The 18,572-nt window shown below is 45.7% G+C and overlaps 1 protein-coding gene across 1 annotated transcript in view; it reads left to right on the top strand.

The window, feature by feature from the left end:
• Positions 1 to 11,709: 11,709 nt before the first annotated feature.
• The window catches only part of LOC138612619 (voltage-dependent calcium channel subunit alpha-2/delta-4-like), a 58,953-nt gene continuing 52,090 nt past the window's right edge, over positions 11,710 to 18,572 (top strand). The window contains exons 1-2 of the mRNA XM_069685980.1: positions 11,710 to 11,831; positions 18,101 to 18,182. Of these exons, the coding sequence (XP_069542081.1) occupies positions 11,710 to 11,831; positions 18,101 to 18,182 (204 nt within the window). The remainder of the gene's footprint in view (positions 11,832 to 18,100; positions 18,183 to 18,572) is intronic.

Genomic DNA, 18,572 nt, shown 5'->3' with positions numbered 1-18,572 from the left:
AACCAAAAACTTTTACATTTAAAGTGTTTCCTCGGCCGTCCATGAGTCCTCCATCTCGTTTGAATTGGTGCGCAATGAATCTCGGGATACGTTGGGCCACAAAGGATGCACCCGATGGATCCTTCGTGGCCCGAGGAAAGGAGGCCGCATCTGAAGGAGCCTTCAAAATGAGACTCTGAGGCACCACTGTGATGTAATCGGCCTTCAGATACGTCCTTCAAAAGATGCAGCCCCTGAGTTGGGACACAGCTTGTATTCTAAAGTTTAATTCATGAACGCTCTGCTTTATTCACACACCTGGTTTTGTGAGGATTCTCCTAAAACTGGCAGCTTTATCAGAATATATATTGTGATTAAATGAACGTGATATTTTTCGCCCTGCAGTAGACGGATACATCAGGCCTGCGTGTGGCCAAATATCAAACATACTTTCAGTCTGTTTTTCACATTCAGAGTTTCTGACAAACACAAGAAACATTTTAAGTGTGAAAGTGAATCATCCCCTCTGAGCTCTGCGCTGAGTAACTGTCCTCTGACTCAGTTTCCTACCTGCTGTAAAAACACAGAGAGGAGGACAAACAACATGTGGGTGCAGACTTACACTGCGGTTAGCGGGCATGCAATCAAAACCACACACACGTCGGCCTCTCCTCGTTGCTCATAAACCTCCACACTCCTTTGGCTTCTGTTAAAATAAAACACCACAGAAGAAGAGCCTCTGTGGTCTTTAGTGAAGATGTGAGGACAGTTTGTGACCCGACTGTAACACAACACGACCCTGCGCTTCCTTTAACAGGTGAATGAAACTGCATCTGGGCGTCGTTGTTTTCGGGGGGGATTTGTTTATCGAGGGCCAGCTTCAGAAGTGGAAAACCATCTGTGTGTGTGTGTGATTGTAAGCGTGTGTGTGTTTGTGAGGTGTTGTTTTCTCTGAGCGCCACGCCGTCCGAACGTAACGGGCTCTTTAACAAGTGTTTTTACGCGAAAGGCAAGTGGCACGAGTTTACAGGGACCGCACAGGGAGCCGGTGGGCCAGTGGCCGCGGTTTGATGGAGGCCCTCGATCTTTACTGCCAGTCTGTTTGGAGGCTTTACAGAGGTTGAGATGAGGATCAGGTAGACGGGGTGAAGAGGTGTTGGCGTCTCTGTGATGATGTTTAAGCTTTAACAGATGAACAACTGCTCAGTTATGGATGTTGAAACTCATCAGATCGTCAGAGCTGGAATGACCTTTCCTCCTCGGTCAGGACTTCAGAAGGACTCGACTCTGCAGAAAGCTGCCTGAATCGTCCTCGTGTCCTTTTCCTCTTTGGATGGGGGTGAAATTATTCTTTTCTTTTACGGTGGTTTTCCATACACACACACCTCCCCCAAGACTTCCCAAAGAGCAAAAGGACCTCCAGTTAAGGCATCGATAAACTTCACAGGAAATTGATAAAGATTTATGCTGATACTGATACAAAAAAAAGTTGGATATTTTCACTAGATATAAATGATAAAAAAGGCGATACACAGCAAAAATAGTGACAGCAGCCAGTAAGACTGCAGGTCTGTCCCTGGCTAAATGAGGACATTCGTAACTACCGTAAAACTTCAAATAAACGCAGATCCCAAATCAACACTGAGTCCCTTTTGCTCGCCGGGTGTGGCTGCATGTTTGACAAATTAAACACAGATCTCAATTAGAAGCCCGTATACATTAATTGTTGTTCTGGTCACCATTTTTTTTCCCTTCACTCAAACGCCACATGTCACATTTACTGGTCGCTGTGGCGGGACAGAAAGTCCGACCTGAATGCTGTCAGGGGTCAAGTTTGCAGAACAAAAGCAGAATCAGCTCTGAGTAACTTCTGCGTTGATCCCAAGAGAGTGAAAGAAAAAGTAAATCTCAACCTTTGTCTGAAACAGACAGACAGTAAAAAGGCCGGTGTGCGTAGCGGCGGGGGGGAAGAAGGTCAATGATCAGCACTAATATGTGCGCGTGGAACCAAAACAGGAGAGCATTGACTTGAATGGGCGAGATCGACTCCGGAGGTCGCGGTGCACACGGAACGCGCCGGAGACGCATCCTGTGGAATTTGAGGGTTATTGATGATTAAGATGATTGTGGGAAACTGCTGACATGACGTCTTTCTGTGGAGGAAATCAGCAGCTCACTGGACATCCTGTGTCCACTGAAGAGCATCGGAGAGACACTCAGACTTTTAAACTGAAACTGCTTTGTTCAGTGGTTTTATCGATTTATTAGTGAGTGCTTTTGTTTGAAGAGGAAGAGACCACAAAAAAACTCAGAGACTCGTGTCCCACAGGTTCTGTCACAGAAGACATCCACTATCTTCACCGACGACTCCATGAATGCGTTGCAGAGGGCGTCTGCTCCTGCGTTTACCAAACATGCAAGCACAAAAACTACAGACTGATTCTTGCTGTTGGATCGAACCACATCGGAAATCCAAATGTCCAAAGTTTATCCTTGTGTTCGCAGTAAATGTTATGGGAAACCCCAGTAAAGAACTTTCCAGCTTTTGGGGATGTCCACGTCGACCCGAGGAACCATCACAGACGAGACCTGTAAAGGGAGATTTGCACTTCTCAGGCTTAGACTTAACAGACAGAAAGTTTGGACTCCAGCTCCTCATGCTTTCTTGGTGACTGGCTCTGAGTTCGAGGCAGCAGCAGCAGTGAAGTGACAGCTCCAGGTGTCGGCTCAGAGCTTCAGAGAGGACAAGAGGCTGAAGAGCAACTGTTGGCCCGACGCCGGCAGATAAATAATAAACCAACTGTGAGCCGAGAACAGAGAACAAGACGTGATGCAGCGGGAGGAGGAGGGCGGCAGTTTAAACCTCTGCACTCGCGGTTTGGCACAGATCGACGAGGCCGGGACTTTTAATTGAACAGATGTCACCGCGAATATTTCAACTTTTGAGCAACACGATACGGACGACAGTGATGTAATCTGTGCAGGGATCAGCCAGTAAGCCGAGGAGCATGTGCAGCAGGACATCTACTGAAGAGGTGGTGCACGTAGGGTCCTTCTGTTTCTTCCTTTTCCAACGTTCTGTTTATATTTCTGTGCTTATCGTCATGTTTTTTAAAATCATCTTGTTATCATGGCATAAGGAAAGTTAAAGTCTTTTTAGTTTTTTCCTACAGAAAATGTTTTATGACTCACAAGTGGAGCACTTCTACGGCTCGGTTGGTGTTAAACTCTCACTTAAAAAGACAAACAACTGCACTGTATCACAGCGGTTTCATTTATTCTCTCTTTATAGCTTCGTTTTTGCTGCCTGATGTTTTTATTTTCTGGAGGATGCTTTTGAACACACTCACTGTTGCATCACTGTGATTTGTCCCACAAATAAATGTGACTCAACCTGACTCCACAGTTATTTTTATCTTAAACCTCAGTGTGTGTGTGTGTGTGTGTGTGTGCGTGTGTGTGTGCATGTGTGTGCGTGTGTGTGTGAGCAGGGTATATCCAGTCAGGAACCAGTCTGGACAGGAGTAGGTGCACAGTGACCCAGAGCTCATGGTTTACTGGTTTAACGTTACCTTAGTGTGTAACATTAACATGTTAATATATTTGATTCCATTTATATTGTGACCCTTCAGTCAGCCTGTTTTATGACTTTCAGCCAGAAGCTCCTGACTCTCTTCATCTCTCCAGTCTGCAGACGTCTTTGCTGTCGTCTTGTAAACGATCCTTCTTCTTCAACCTCGGATGTTTTTAATCATCCTGTTGTGTGTCGCTCTTCTGGTTTCACACCGCTCACATGGTATAGACGCCATCACCCCGCCCGCTCGGTGAATGTTCCTGAATGTTCCTGTACCTGCTGCGTTCACACATCGACTCACCCCGACTTCTTGTGGATATTTTACCAGGAGGCTGGCAGGACAAAGTCTGCAGAAAGTCGGCTGTTTGCGTTCACACATGCAGTGCAGAGCATGTGTTAAAGGGGCTGTAAAGAAGATATGGCTTTGCAGGACATACATATGTGAATATCAATTCAGCTTTGACGATAATACAATAAACTGAAGCAATAAGTTCCTCACCTGCCCACCCATCCACCTAGAAATACAGCTATGACATCGAGTCTGCCAAAACACACACAAGATCCTCTGCACTCATATTTTGGGATACCGTGTTCAATGTTTATATTTTGTAGCTAATTTGCAGGAGTAGTAGAGGAAGAGACTAGCCATCCAAGCTACAGCTAATAGCTTGCGGTTCTTCCAGGCTACAAGCTATTTCAAACGATGGTGGTGCTGGAAGAACAACAGACTTTGAAGCTGCATAGAACAACAACAACTGCAGGTGTATTTCATATTATATACCGAACTGATGATAATGATGAGATGCAAGGCTGCAAAACAATGAACATGGAGGCAGAATGAAAAGTAAGAAAGCTAAACAATATTATATAAAAAGTGTGTAATGGAAGAGCTGGACAGTTTGTGCAGGAAGGTGCAGGATGATCCGCATGAAGTGTCTCTTCAATCCCAGTCCATGAAACTCGTCCTCTTTTGGGCCTGTGTCCTCTAACGGTGTTATTTGCTCTGGCAGAGCGCTTCTCACCGGTTATAACTGTTGCTAGGTTACAAAAGTTGTCTGGCGGCACTTCCGCTTCCCCTCAGTAGTGACCGTTAAGTCTGTTTAAAATCGCTCTGTATGTTTAATATTTTATTCAAGGACATTTTTACAGAAAGAAAACATGGAAAGGAAGTGTGTCCTGACAGCAGCAGCAGCTCGACACCTGGAAATTGTACCCTCATTAAAAACGATAAGCATGAGATAAACCGTGCGAGGAAAAAACTGGGAGAATATCACCGACTGGGACAAGTGGGGCGTCTGGATGATTTAGGCGGACTGGGTTGTCTCTGAAGTTTCTCTTCTGCCATTATTGTTGACAAAGTAGATATCGTAAGTCCCGCCCCTTCTTGAAGTTGATTGTGAGGGAGAAGTGACATTGACGAGCGCAGCAGTGTTCAAAAAGTTAAACTATTTTCAGCAGAGAGTGCAGCAACAAAAGAGGGTGTGTTTGCGCTTACGCCGTTCGTGGACACAGGCCCTTACGTTGTCAGATAGAAATTTCTTCACAGTGATGCTTTAAACCAGTTGGTTGCATTTCTGTCTTCTCTTTTTTGTCATGTGACACCCTCCAAAGTCCAATGTTTTAACTTCAAAGTTGAGTCTGTATCTGAAGAGACTCGTCAGCTTAAAAAGGTTGCTCGTGTTCTTACAGGTAGTTAAAGAGGTTCTGGTGTTTCCTGCGTCTTGGACAGCGCGGACAGAGGAAGTTGAGTCCTCTGAGCTTCAAAGCGTTTCCTGTAAACTCACTGGTTGTTGAGTCGCCTGCTTTAAGCGAGAGATTGACAGCTGCTGGTTTTTGACGCACTGATTCGACGACAGATCACGTGTGAGCGGCATAAACGGCTTGACGCTCAAACTGTGACACGTTCCGTCTTAACGGGGCATCAGAGGGTGAAGCAGCTGGGTGACGTGCAGCCCAGGGGTGAGGGAGGGAGGCGGCTGTGGGGAGCACGGGTGGTGTTGCAGTGGTGGTCGTCCCCCCCACTCTCCTACTTTACCCCCCCTCCAGATGCCCCACGATGACAGAGGCCCCCGCCATCGGCCGCACCAGGACACTTGGCACTGACGTGAGCTGTCGGTTCTCCCCGAGGCCGGAGCGTGCCAGGCGACAGCTGCAGGGCTCAGGGTCTCTACGCATAACAACCCCCCCAAAAAAACATCCCCATCAACCCCCCCAAAACCCCTCCATAACCCTCCATCCACGCCAGGCCACGCGGGGCACCGTCCCCCTCAATACGACCATTGTTGTGCTCCAGCCCGGCTAAGCCCTCCATATCTCACACACACAAAGACACACACAGCAGTGGTCATGCGTGTGCTGGTGTGTTAACATGAGGCAGAGGATGATGGACTGGACTTTGAAAGCTCAGCAGCTGTTTGCTCTGTTGAGATGCAGCAGAGAAAATCCACGTTCAGAGAGCACTGAATACTGCAGAGACCAGGGTTCAAGTTTGTGTCTCCCCCACTGTCCCCAAACCATCCTGATGAACCGCACTAAACGTCCTCAGGTGAAGACATTTTCTTGTGATTAAATTAACGGCTCTTAAATTTGCTGAAATAACAACATCATGATGCAGATTAGAAAAAGTCGGATCCATCACTTCTGATGCATTCGAGGAGGTCGGGAAATTTAAACACTGGTAGGCTCTGTTTTGATCTCAAACAGATTGTTAGCTGAACTTGCTGCAGATGTCTGTTTATAGAGATCAATAAATCGTTGGCAGATGTCGCTGATGGGACTCAGGATGTCATTACGGATGTCTCCACACAGACTGTTTGTCCTGCACACGCTGCAGCCTGCTGATACGTGATTGGAGCACTTCCCGTACTGACTCTGCCTCCAGATTCTACATGTCTATGCAGAATCTGTAAATAAAGATTTACCGCAGACTAATTCAGGCTGCAGTTCCTCTCTTGTCCACTTGAGGCTGTCTCCATCAGTGAGTCAGTCCCCATAGAGCCCCATGTTAAAATGTCCAACTTTACAGCTGATACAAACATGTTTACGGCCTGGAACATTTTTCTTTCTGCCCCTGTGAGCTCAGCACTGACTCGTGTGAAGCTGACGAAGCTGTTTGTGTTTCATTCTGTTGAACATGTTTGTCTCAGTCAGACTGCAGTAAACACTTCAGAACAAACATCAGTTAAAATACAACTCTCAGAACATCAGTGTGAAACGGATCAGTAGTGTGTGTGTGTGTGTGTGTGTGTGTGTGTGTGTGTGTGTGTGTGTGTGTGTGTGTTCGGGAAGAGGTTATGTAACTGGCATGTCGCTGTGGACACCACCTGACCTCTGACCCCCGGGATGGGTGTCAAGATGAATTCTGATGATGATCCTGTGTGTCACACTACGTGTCACACAACTCAGGTGTCACAGTTATGTACAACTGCTACAGAGGGGGGCGGGGAGGGAGGTGAACTGAGCATGTGCAGAAGACGCTTACACAACCTGAGAGCGAGTCCTGATCGTTAACAAGGAACATTCAGAAGCTGTTTGTCACTTTGAAAGGATTGATCAACATTATTATTACATTTGCTTTGAACTCAAGCAACAAATTCCCATGACAGTGTCCTGACGTGCTTCAGAAATGTTCAAACCAAACTCCATTCAAAAAACGATCATTTTTAAAGTAGTTTCTTGTCGTCTTGCAGGCAGACCTGACGAAGCATGACTTAAGACTTTTTACAAACCTGCATCATGATGTCGTTATTTCAGCATCCTGTCAGCCTGTTTATTGTCATCTGTTTATGGACAGGCGCTCCACAGCTGAAACAGAACGCCACTAGTTGGTGTCCATCAGAGAAATCCTGAATTAAACTAAAGTCAGTGAACACAGGTTAACCTTCTGTGTGTGTGTGTGTGTGTGTGTGTGTGTGTGTGTGTGTGTGTGTGTGTGTGTGTGTGTGTGTGTGTGTGTGTGTGTGTGTGTGTGTGTGTGTGTGTGTGTTAGAGAGTGGTTTGGTGTGTGGGTGTGTCAGTGAAGCACTCTAAACTGTGTGATTTACTCTCCGCTCTGACACTGAGACCACACTGTTACCAGATCCTCCATGACACCCCGAGTACCTGGAACCCACCTCATCAGCACCTTACAGCTCACACACACACACACACACACACACACACACACACACACGCACACACGCACACACACGGTTCTGAGAAGTCAGGGTGAAGAATGTGCTGCTGTGAGGATTCAGTCGTTGGTTGTAGGCCGACTGATGATCGCAGAGTTGACCAGTAAAGATGCAAAAACAAATATGCACATTATACATATGTTACATATGTCTAGTAGTAGTTTATGCAAATATGTTTGATAAAAAACACAGTTGTGTGCATAACATCGTAGAATACATTGTTATTCTCTTCTTGTTGGTGTGATTGCTGTGTGGTTCTGCTGGCTGTAAAACACATCGCCCCTCGGGGATAATAAAGACATCCTTGATTGAAGGGTTCCAGTGCTGATTGCATAACTGATATCATGCACAAGTACATGTGCAGAAGACGTTTTCCAATTGGACTGCTGATATCTGTCACAGGAAACCAACATGTTCCTCCTGCATGTTCCTCCTGTGTGTGGGATGTGTCGCACAGGAAATCTGTTTTTAAATCTTAAAAGTCATAAATAAAGGCTCTCAAAGCAAGGTCTAGAAAGCTGCTGTTCTCGTATCAGCTTTATGGTAAAGATACAACTTCCTCTGTAAAAGTTAAGTTTTATTTCTGCCATGTGAACAGCCGCTGAGTTAGTAGAATAAACTAACTTAGTTATTTTAACAGAATATATATTTGTTTATGTAGTTCAACACAGTAGATAATATGAATAAATGACAATAAAAGTACTAGTTAACGTGTTTGCTGTCTGTTCATTCAGAGTGTCTCCATTACCTCGTTTGTCCACCAGGAGGCAGTGAACACTTTCATCTCAGCAGCCTCTCATCCTGTTACTGCAGGTAGCAGCTGCATGATGCGTGATTGAACAGTAGAGGGAGCCGCTGGCTCGTGAGAGGTTTTAGAGTGAGTCTGTCACCGAGCTTGAACAGGTGTTTAAAGTAAAGTTCTGATTTCTTCCTCCCTGTTCGGCTGATTTAACAGATTTATGAATACATAAAGTCACATTGTGCTCTGCTCCATGTCAGTCTCATGAGGACTCTGTGTGTGTGGCATAATGCAGTGTGCGATCAGATCTCTGACACTCTGATGTATTGATCACTCGGGGGTTATTCTTGTGACTCTGATCAATAATTAATGAAGTGTGAAACCTTCAATCTGCTGCACCAGACCTGCACTCTGAGTTCTGAATTTAAAGTATGAGGAGATCTGACAGGTGCTGTTGTTAGATAAAGGGCCGGACTTCAGATTCAGTCATCTCCTTCTGTAGAGAACACGATGGTTAGCTTAAAGCCCGGTCCACACTGAGAGATGTGGAAGATCTTAACAGATGTTTAAGATGTGAGAGAGCCACACATGACGACAAACTGATCCACTGAACAGTTTAGTTCCTGTAGTGTGTAGAGAGCAACGATCTGACCCAAACAGCACCACACACTAACACTTTCATTCACCAACAACCAGAGTCCGACTCTCACAGCTGGAAATCTCACTAAATCTCTGGCGCTCAAACGAGACTTAGAGTAAACAAACATGGCGGACGACGGGCAGGAAGAGTTGGAGATGATAGAACAAACTGTGGATGAAGAGGTGGAGACGGCGCGAACACCGGCTGTACGTGTTACTTTATGCTGCACGTTTGCTTTGGTCGCCATGGCTGCGGTTGTTGTGCTTCCTGCTTCAGTCAGCTCGCTTCCTGATTGGTTATCAGTTGGTTCCACGTGACGATCCACAGAGAGCGTGCTCGGCTGTCCTCGGTGTTCCCCCCACACAACAGGATATTAGATCGTAAACATTGAACATGTTCAATATTTAAAATCGGTGCGGCCACAACATTCTTTCGAGCAGCTCGGGGGAACATCCCTCACACCACAGGAACATCTGAGAGATCATCTTTAGAACCATCAGACCATCAGGACTCTGTTACTTTAGTCTGAAGGAGGGAATCTGGCCCAAAATGATTGATTGTCTTGTAGTGTGGACCCCGCCTCAGTGACACATTTAGAGTATGTAGCTTTGAGAACTTGGCGTTTGCCAACACCTCCCCACTCTCCTGCTCCACCCTCTCATCCGGTCACTTCTGGCTCAAGAAAGCCAGCATGGCGGCAGCTGGTGTGCTGAGCTCGAAGCTTCAGGAAGGAACTTGAAATGTTGTGACGTCACGGAGGCTACGTCCATTATTTATAGTGTGTGGATGAGAGGGGAGCTGACCGCTGGAAGTGAGAGATGTGTATGTTCTGCTGATTCAGCAGTTGTTTGATTCGTTACTGTTGTGGACATTCAGAGAGGATTTGAATCATTGATATTACCCTCGATTCTTGTCTTACCTTCCTGGGAGGGCAACATAAATATCTCTGTGCTTGATTATTAGAATGAGCAGAGACCAAACAGGTCTGAAAATATTTAACGTATTTGATTTTACTGGAATCTGAAGAGGAGAGAAAATGCGATCCGATCGAGCACCAACGATTAGCTGATCCCGATGTTCGGCCCAGATTATCTGTTGATATGCAGGTTTACAGATCCAATCTTTAGCCTCCAGAACGGCTCATCAAGACTCATCAAGGCGCCACAATGGTTTTTATGATGTTTTGAAATAATTCAGAAACATCTGCATGATTACATCAGAACCAGCCAGTGTAAGCGAAGTCTGCACAAAGGTGGAAGGCTTTTATTCGTGACTCTTAAACCTGTTGGTGTGTGTGCATGTTTGGAGAGGGGAATATATTTTCTGGTAATGTGAGTAATGCAATCTGATTCTTAAATCTGAATTATAAAACTGTGGTTGTCTGAGCTGGGCTTAGACAACTCAGACTGAGTGTAAAGCAAACGATTGAGACGACAGGAGCGTGTCTCAGCTCAGCATTTTATTCTGACATTAGAAAGTCGTCTGCGCTAAGAAATAGCCTGAGAAGTGGTTTAATGTAAGGACGGCATTATTCAAATGTCAGGTATGACATGTTTACCTGCGGCTGCCCCTGAGCCAGGCACTGAAGCCCACCTCTGAGAGTCAGACATGGAGGTCGCATCCCCCCACAGGCTCCAGTGGGCTGTAATGAATACAAATGTTTGTTATTTCTGTGTCTCCATGAGTAATTCATCTTTGTGTGTGTGTGTGTGTGTGTGTGTGTGTGTGTGTGTGTGTGTGTGTGTGTGTCTGTGTGTGTGTGTGTGTGTGTGTGTGTGTGTGTGTGTGTGTCTGTGTGTGTCTGTGTGTGTCTGTGTGTGTGTGTGTGTGTGTGTGTCAGGGCATCATATCACTGTGTCTCTCTCTCTCTTTCAGCAGCCAAACTAAATGTCAGGTTTTCTCTCCTTCCGGCCGCTCTGATTGGTCACAGGAGAGTCAGTCTCCACAAATCGCTCTAATCCTCTTAGATAAAAACCAAGCCCTCGTCCAATCCCCTCCCTCCCTCCCTCCCCGTCTCTCTCCCCCTCTCCCTCTCTCTCTCTCTCTCCATGGGGAAGAGCAGTTTTTAATCCAAGTGGATTACGTTGCAAATTGGGTGACAGTGGAGGCTGCAAAATCTGCTGCAGACAGCCGGCTTTATGCCCTCCTCAATGTCTGCAAGGTGGAGAAATTAACCCACTTACTGGTCCTGGTTTCATGAGGGGAAACCTAGAAGAACTCTAGAAACCCGGAGAACCTGGAGCAGGTGCAGAGGAGACTTCTCTCCTTCACGCTTTCCTTTGGAGTCTCTGGGAAGCACCAACTTTTCTCTTGAAGATTTTCTTTTTTCATGCATCAAATTTGATTTAACATCTTCGCCTGTTTGTACGAAACGACTTTGAAGTAAAGAAAAATCTCCTGTAAGTTTCCTTAAAGAGGATGAAGAAGATGCCTGCAGCGGGACGCTTTTATCAGGACGTGAAGAAGAACGTTCAGGGTCTCAAGCCCCTCGTCACTGTCCACATCTTCTTCTCCCTTTAGCCACCATGAGGAAACCTTTTCCTACAAACTTTCAGAGCTGATCAGTTTGTCAAATTTCTTTCAAGATTGTAAAACTTAAAGGGAAATGTCGGGAGCTGGGCGCAGGACGGAGGGCAGCACGCCGGGAAGGACGACCCTCCTGGGTTCTCTGGGATTTCTCTGCCTGTGGATTACAGCTCAGGCTCAGATGAAGATCCCACCGGAGACGTAAGTATCTCCACTTCTGTTACTGGATCTCAGCTCGCTGTACCTGCCACCTGCTGCAGGAGAATACTTAACATATGAGCTGGTTAACTGGTTTAACCCCGTTATATGTAGGTGTCTGCTCAGTGTCCATTATAGGGGTTCGGCTTTCCATCAAATCATCTGTGACACAGTCCCACATCTCTTTGGTTTGCTGCACAGTGTCGGTGTGTGACGACTGACAAGTGTACCCCGACACTCTCTCATTGTCGTAGTCAAATGTGGACGCTTTGTTAGAACACTTTGGCTTTATAATCAGAAGCAAAGACACCTTTCTGCGTCTCGTACTGACGCAAAAGTTAAAATGTCCTCACACAGACGCATGTGTTGTGGTTTTCGTCTTCGGAACAAGAGGTTTAAGTTTCAGCACCAATGTAGATGTTTTAGGTTTGAGGAAACCTCATGAGGCAGATTTAAACAATAGAACTCAAAATCACTCTTCTGAGCAAACGTCCTGTTTGTCCTCACTAACTGCTGTTTCTCTGAGCGTCTACAACGCCGTGGATGGGTTCACATTACACTTAGGAGAGCCCCGTGTGTCTCAGCTGCAGTCGCTGTAGACGTGTTCATCCTGCAGCAGTGAAACAGGCTGTAATGGCTGCAACATAATCCTTGATGGATCAAAGTGCGTCCACTAAAAGTTCTTGTTCTTTCCACTGACAGGCTCAGATTGTTACGTAAAGGATCCCTACGGAGATAGACCTTTGTGTTGCAGATTTGTTTGTTCTTTTGTAACCACAAACAGCTGTCACATCGCTCTCTGCAAAGACACCAGACTCCACTGACAAAACAATCATTGAACCTTGTTGAATGCAGCGTTTTCTTGTCTGCTGCTGCCTCGATCTTTGGGTTTGTTTGTGGCGTTATCCCTCCTGTGAAAGTGTTACTGACTGGCCTTGTTCCAGATAAACTAAGCTTCACACCACAAACTCCCAGAGTGCATTGTGTTTTCACGCTGGTCCTGAGGGAGTGACTTAGTGTCAGCTGATCACAGTTTTCCCTCAGGACTCGCTGAAATCTGCTCTCCTGTGTTTCAGCGTGAGCAGAGAGATTACTCACGGTGCTGGAGTTACTACTGCTTTAACCCTTTCATCGCCGCAGTACAAATACAGCGTCTACATTTGTGTTCTTCATTTCTAATATCTTCAATGCTTTATCTTTAAAATCTGTAAACCTAAAGGCTATTTAAAGGGATGATCTCGAAGATTTTCATGTAAATTAATGTCTGTTAAGTCACTATCTGTGGCCGAATGAGGCAACGCAGGTCTGGTGAAATTGAGAAGTGTGCTCCCACAATCATCGTTTATCGCCGAAGGTGCTGCCAGAGAGAACGCACCTGAAATCTTCGAGATGATCGAGACGTTTTTCAAGTCATTTTCTTTCTATTTTGGTTTTTATTGTTGGTCCATGTAGACATGATAATGCAAACAAATCCTTAGATCCAAAACGAAAAGCTAAAACCATTTTTAATGAACACAGTTTACCTTTCAAACAATGAAAGAAGAACAATCAGTTCTTTCTTTATATTTCATGTTTTAAAAACGTTTAAATCTATTTTCATTTCAGGCGTGTTTGTGTTTTCCAGATCCAAAAGTCGTGCATACAAAAACAACTTTGCGTTGGATCGTCCTCGAGACTCTTAAGCAACCTTTAAGAATCCATCCCCATAACTTTCCCCCATTTTAAACTACTGTTCCCATAATTCACCTGTCAGACAGTCGGTGATGCTGTTTCCTTCCTGCTGTACTCGCTCTCTCTCGAGCAGCCTCGTTGTAATGAAGCTGTGCTGCAGCTGCAGCTGCACGGAGGACAAACTCTCCCTCCTCTGCACCATCTGTGTGGCCGACATGATGCGCTGGCAACCAGCCACTGGCCACGCCAGTCAGCCGGTCACCTTCTACTCTGACCCGCATTCAACACCCGTCTGACCACCACAGGCCCGCTGTTTTTAAAGCTTTCTTTTTAAAGCTCTTCAACCACTTCCTGTTTGACTTCAAAGAAAATTGTAAAAGATATCACAGAAAATAAATCAAAGACGCAAGAGGGCGAGGAGCGACTGGCAGGCTGCTGCTGGGTTTTAATACCGACGCTGTCTTTAGAGGCGACTTCAGCTTGGCTTTCCAACCTCTGCCTCTGGCTACAAAACTGCGCTTAAAACACGTACATCCCATAATAAGAGGATGCTACAGACGAGGATCCATCCTGCAGTGTTTTGTCAGTATGATGATTCTTGGGGGCTGGAGTGGACCGCTGAACACAGGCAGCAGAACAAAGCTTTGCTGCTCATACTGAAATAAAATACGATGTTGTGGCTCCTCTGACCTCGGGGCTTCTGGCGGTCGTCTCTGACACAGATTTGTATTTTTCATGACGTAACTGTCGGTCTTTCTCTCGACAGCTGACCGTTCGACCTTCTTTCAGTTTGTCGTGTAACTCTCACATTCAGACGACGGCTGCGCTCTGTCGGCCTTTGTGTCCAGGTTACAGCACCGGTCAGCCTCAGCACCGACGATCTGCTGGTTAGATTTACAGGTGATCCTGACGCAGGATTCACTTTTAGTTGGAATCTGGTGACAGATGGAAAAAACCAAGCAGGTGTGAAGTTGTGTGAACAGATGAGTTGATGTGAAAGTAGGAGAACTGAGTGATTGGTATCGGGTTATGAAACTAAATGTCACAGTCCACTCTAAGATTGTATTCATTGTATGTTTGCGATATGATTGTAAAGCCTTTATGCTGCTGAGCTCCTTCGTTAAAAGCCTGAGCAGAGATGGGAGACTTAAACGCTAATCTGTGGAGAGCTGAAGGCCACACGCAGGATTTATGGAGGATTGTTGCTTCCACCGGCAGAGACTGAAAGGAAACAAGGTTTTATCTTGGGTTTAATTCAAACAATCACTTTCTGTCTCGTGTCGCACAGAGCAGGTCGAGGCGCTACTCTTTGTAATGTCGTTCAAAGACGTGAACGTGAGCAGAAACAGCAGCAAGGAAAACTTCAAACATCCGAAACCTCGAGAAGAAACAGACTGAAAGGTGGATGACCGACTTTAGAGACTGGATGGATGGTTGGTTGGTTGGTTGGTTGGTTGGTTGGTTGGTTGGTTGGTTGGTCGGTTGGTTGGTTGGTTGGTTGGTTGGTTGGTTGATTGATTGGATGGATGTACTGAAAAATATCCCACTTATTGGCCTCTCCAGCCTCGGCCTAACTGCACAGGTGTCCTGTCTCAGCCTGAAGTTGAGTAAATGCTGCAGGAAATGTTGGAAGTCTCGACATTTGGAAATATATCGATGAAATCTTTCTCACAATAACTGAAGTGCAGGCTGGTCTTTGTTCACAGTTTGTTTCCCAATGTTTAAGCCAACAGCCAGACCCTTGTGTGTGCTGGAGAAGTCGAGTGGTTGGATTGGTGAGAGCCCCAGCACCAATCAGGGGTGAGAGACCAACGGCTCGACGCCTTACAGTCGCAGCCCTGACACAGATCAGCACAGCGCTAAGCCCCTCGTTGCGTAGCCATGCTATCGTTATCGTCAGCGCATCATTCTGTTCCCTGGTTATCCTGGGATACCTGATGCTACCTGGTCTGGGCCAGGGATTAGCGTATTTTTAGCACACACTGACACACATTAGGATTCTTTAGTTAGTAACATGAGCTGCCAGGCTGCTGACTCACTTGCTTGCTTGGGTTAGATGAGTTAGCTTTTATTTCTGTATTTATCCTCCTGCAGAAAGAAACGTTTGCAGCTCTCGTTTAAAGTCCTCCTTTTGTTAGCTTTCCTGATGGAAGCAGCATCCACAGGAGCTCTCTCAGGTGTAGTTCGCTTCATTCCTTCAGTTTTATAAACAATCACTTCTTTTTTAATAACTAACTTTGCGATCAAAAACACCTGATTATATTTCACCTCTCTTTCCCCTGCGAGCTGCGTCGTAACGAGCAACTTGAGAGGTGAAAATGGATTTGAGAGATGACGTGAAAACGTCGATGTATGGAGATTAAGACGTTATAGTCTGATGATAGCTGGGGGTTCCAGGGTTTAATTTGGGGCAATGTTTCTCGCCTCTTTTGCTCCACGCTGTCTGTTTTCCTGCACACGTGCAACCGGACCGAGCTCAAACATGATTGGTTGATACTTTCCAATGTACAAAAGGAAACCAGATTAATCCGTAAAAATCGTTCCCGTTGGCTACAAATCTTCTTCACAAGACAGTAAACTGTCTTTCAGTCAGTCACACCAGGTGATGAAAGGTCGAAGATCCATTTGTAATGTCTAAATAGTATTTACTGCTCATTCAAAAGTGTAAACGTCTGTTCAGGCGACAACAACACATTGTTCCTGATTCTTCAACATCTTCAGAACAAGTTGCTTCAATGTCTTCAACGTGTCTGACACCTGTTGTGTCCTCCGTCTCCTCGCTGGACGGTCCCTGAATATGAGCGCTGTGACTCATGACTCAGCTGCTGTTTGGCTCTCTGGAGACACATCGGGTTTCTATTCTAGTTGTTGTTATTGATATTATTGTCCTGTCTGTCTGTCTGTCTGTCTGTCTGTCTGTCTGTCTGTCTGTTTATCCTGCCGTCTGACTTTCTTTCAGTCCATCCATCCATCCGTTGTTGTGATATTGTTGTTTCTTTCTCTCTGCCCGTATGACTCTCTTTTTGGCTGACCGCTGGGGTCAGCCCTGCACACAAGTGACTGAGTGACGGTACTTTCAGAGCCGTAGAGAGAGAGAGTTGCAACATCGCAATGGTGGATCATGGAGCATATCGGACCTCCACTGACGCAACTCTCTGTCTTTACGGCTCTGGGTACTTTGTTCGGGGAGTAGGCGGGGCTGCTCGTCCGCTGTCCTCACCTACGTCCGCAGCGCGCACCTGCTTTCAAACACGTTGTCATCGGCCTCATGATGACAGTCCTTGGAACACATCGCCCACAAAAGCGCACACTGACCCGATGTGGTCAGACACATACGAGGTTTTGACCTCGTCTTGTTATGTTTCTATCTGTCCATCATCCACCCTCCTAACTACCTATCTACCAACCTATCCATCCATTTATCTCTTAATCCCTCCTTCATCTCTTCTATCCGCCCATTCTGACTCATCCTCCAAACTTGAACTGTTGCTTCTCTCAGACTGGCCTGAGCTTCCTCTGGCTCTGCTGTAACAGACACTCTGCCTGCAGCTCTGTGTGTGTGTGTGTGTGTGTGTGTGTGTGTTGTGTGTTTTTGTGTGATTGTAATTTGTGGTGAGCAGACACCTGCGGCTCTCTGCTGTGACCCACATTAACAACAGATTATCTAAATCTCTTCATCACTGTCACATTTAACGACCTTTTTGTGCTGTAACTCACCGCGGCTGCAGAGCGTCTTTGACCCGTTTATGTAATAACATCTCTGTTTATTTCAGGTTCATATTAATGTTGAGTCAAACCAAACTCCATTCAAAAAACAGACAGACCTGCATCCTGATGTAGTTCTCTCAGCATCCTGATGTAGTTCTCTCAGCATCCTGATGTAGTTCTCTCAGCATCCTGATGTCGTTCTCTCAGCATCCTCTCAGCCTGTTTATTGTCATTAAATCTCTGTAACATCTGTTTGTTGTGGCTTCATAGCGCTGTAGTGAGACAGATCTCAGCCCACCTGTGACTTGCTAGATACAGTGAAACTGCCACTGCTGTTCGTTTCAAACACTTTATTCATTGTTTTTATTTTGATATTTGTCTTCTCTTCTCTTTTTACACTGTTTTAGTTGCTTATGTTTGTGAAGCACTTTGGTCATTTGTCTACATTTGTTCTTTTTTTTGATACAAATTGCCCTCACCTCAGGAAACAAGGCTGTCTCGTTCGGCTACACTTGCTTCCACAAACCTTAGTGAAGTTTAATGTTAAGAAAAGGTTTATTCTACTAAAAGTGACACTTAAACCTCAAAGCATTTCATCCAATCAGGTTCAAACTATCCAGAGTCTAAAAAGATTTGAATGTCTCCTTGTTTCTTCTTGTTTTTTTACAGCTGAGTCCATTTTTCTGTCTTTGTTTATTTTATTAAACTAGTCAGGATGTCTGCACTGAGCAGGCTTGTACCTCTCATCAGACGTTTGCGATCTTTTATGCAGCATCTCCTTCTTAGTTGATGTTTTTACGTGTTCATAAACACTGCTGGTAGCACTGATGTTGTGTTCCTGTGACCTGTATCCTGTCAGTTCATATCAAGCTGTCTGTCTGTGTGTGTTTCAGGGTGCAGCAGTGGGCGTCTGTGTTCTCTGTTCAGCTTCGGGACATCACCACCAAGTACTCCGGCTCTCTGCTGCTGCAGAAGGTAAATCCAGTCACAATCATTCGAGGGGCTCTGTGGGAGTGTTTTCAAACTTTGCTGTGAACGTAGATGAACATAGCTTAGTGATAAGCGTGCAGGAGGAGGAGGCGTGTTCAGTAATGTGACTGTTTCTGGGTTCATATCACGACAGCATGTATGAGCATGTTTCCATGATACAAACACTGCAGTAAAAACATCATACAGACACCTGAGGCGAGCAGGAAAGAGTATGACGCAGAGAAACTCAACAGGGACGACGTCATCGCCCCGCCCACTCGCTGTGTGGATGTTCCAGACTGTTACCTGCTGCTTCACACCTCAGCTTCACACACGTTTTACTCGGGAGCTGCAGGAAAAAGCCCGCTTAAAGTCGGGGTAAATAGATTTTGCTGT

Source organism: Semicossyphus pulcher, unplaced genomic scaffold, assembly GCF_022749685.1.
Source record: "Semicossyphus pulcher isolate SPU_LCO1_2020_fin unplaced genomic scaffold, fSemPul1.0.p SCAF_8, whole genome shotgun sequence".
Lineage (NCBI taxonomy): Eukaryota > Metazoa > Chordata > Actinopteri > Labriformes > Labridae > Semicossyphus > Semicossyphus pulcher.
Note: the sequence above shows the minus strand (reverse complement) of the source record. Positions and strands in the feature narration are given on the sequence as shown.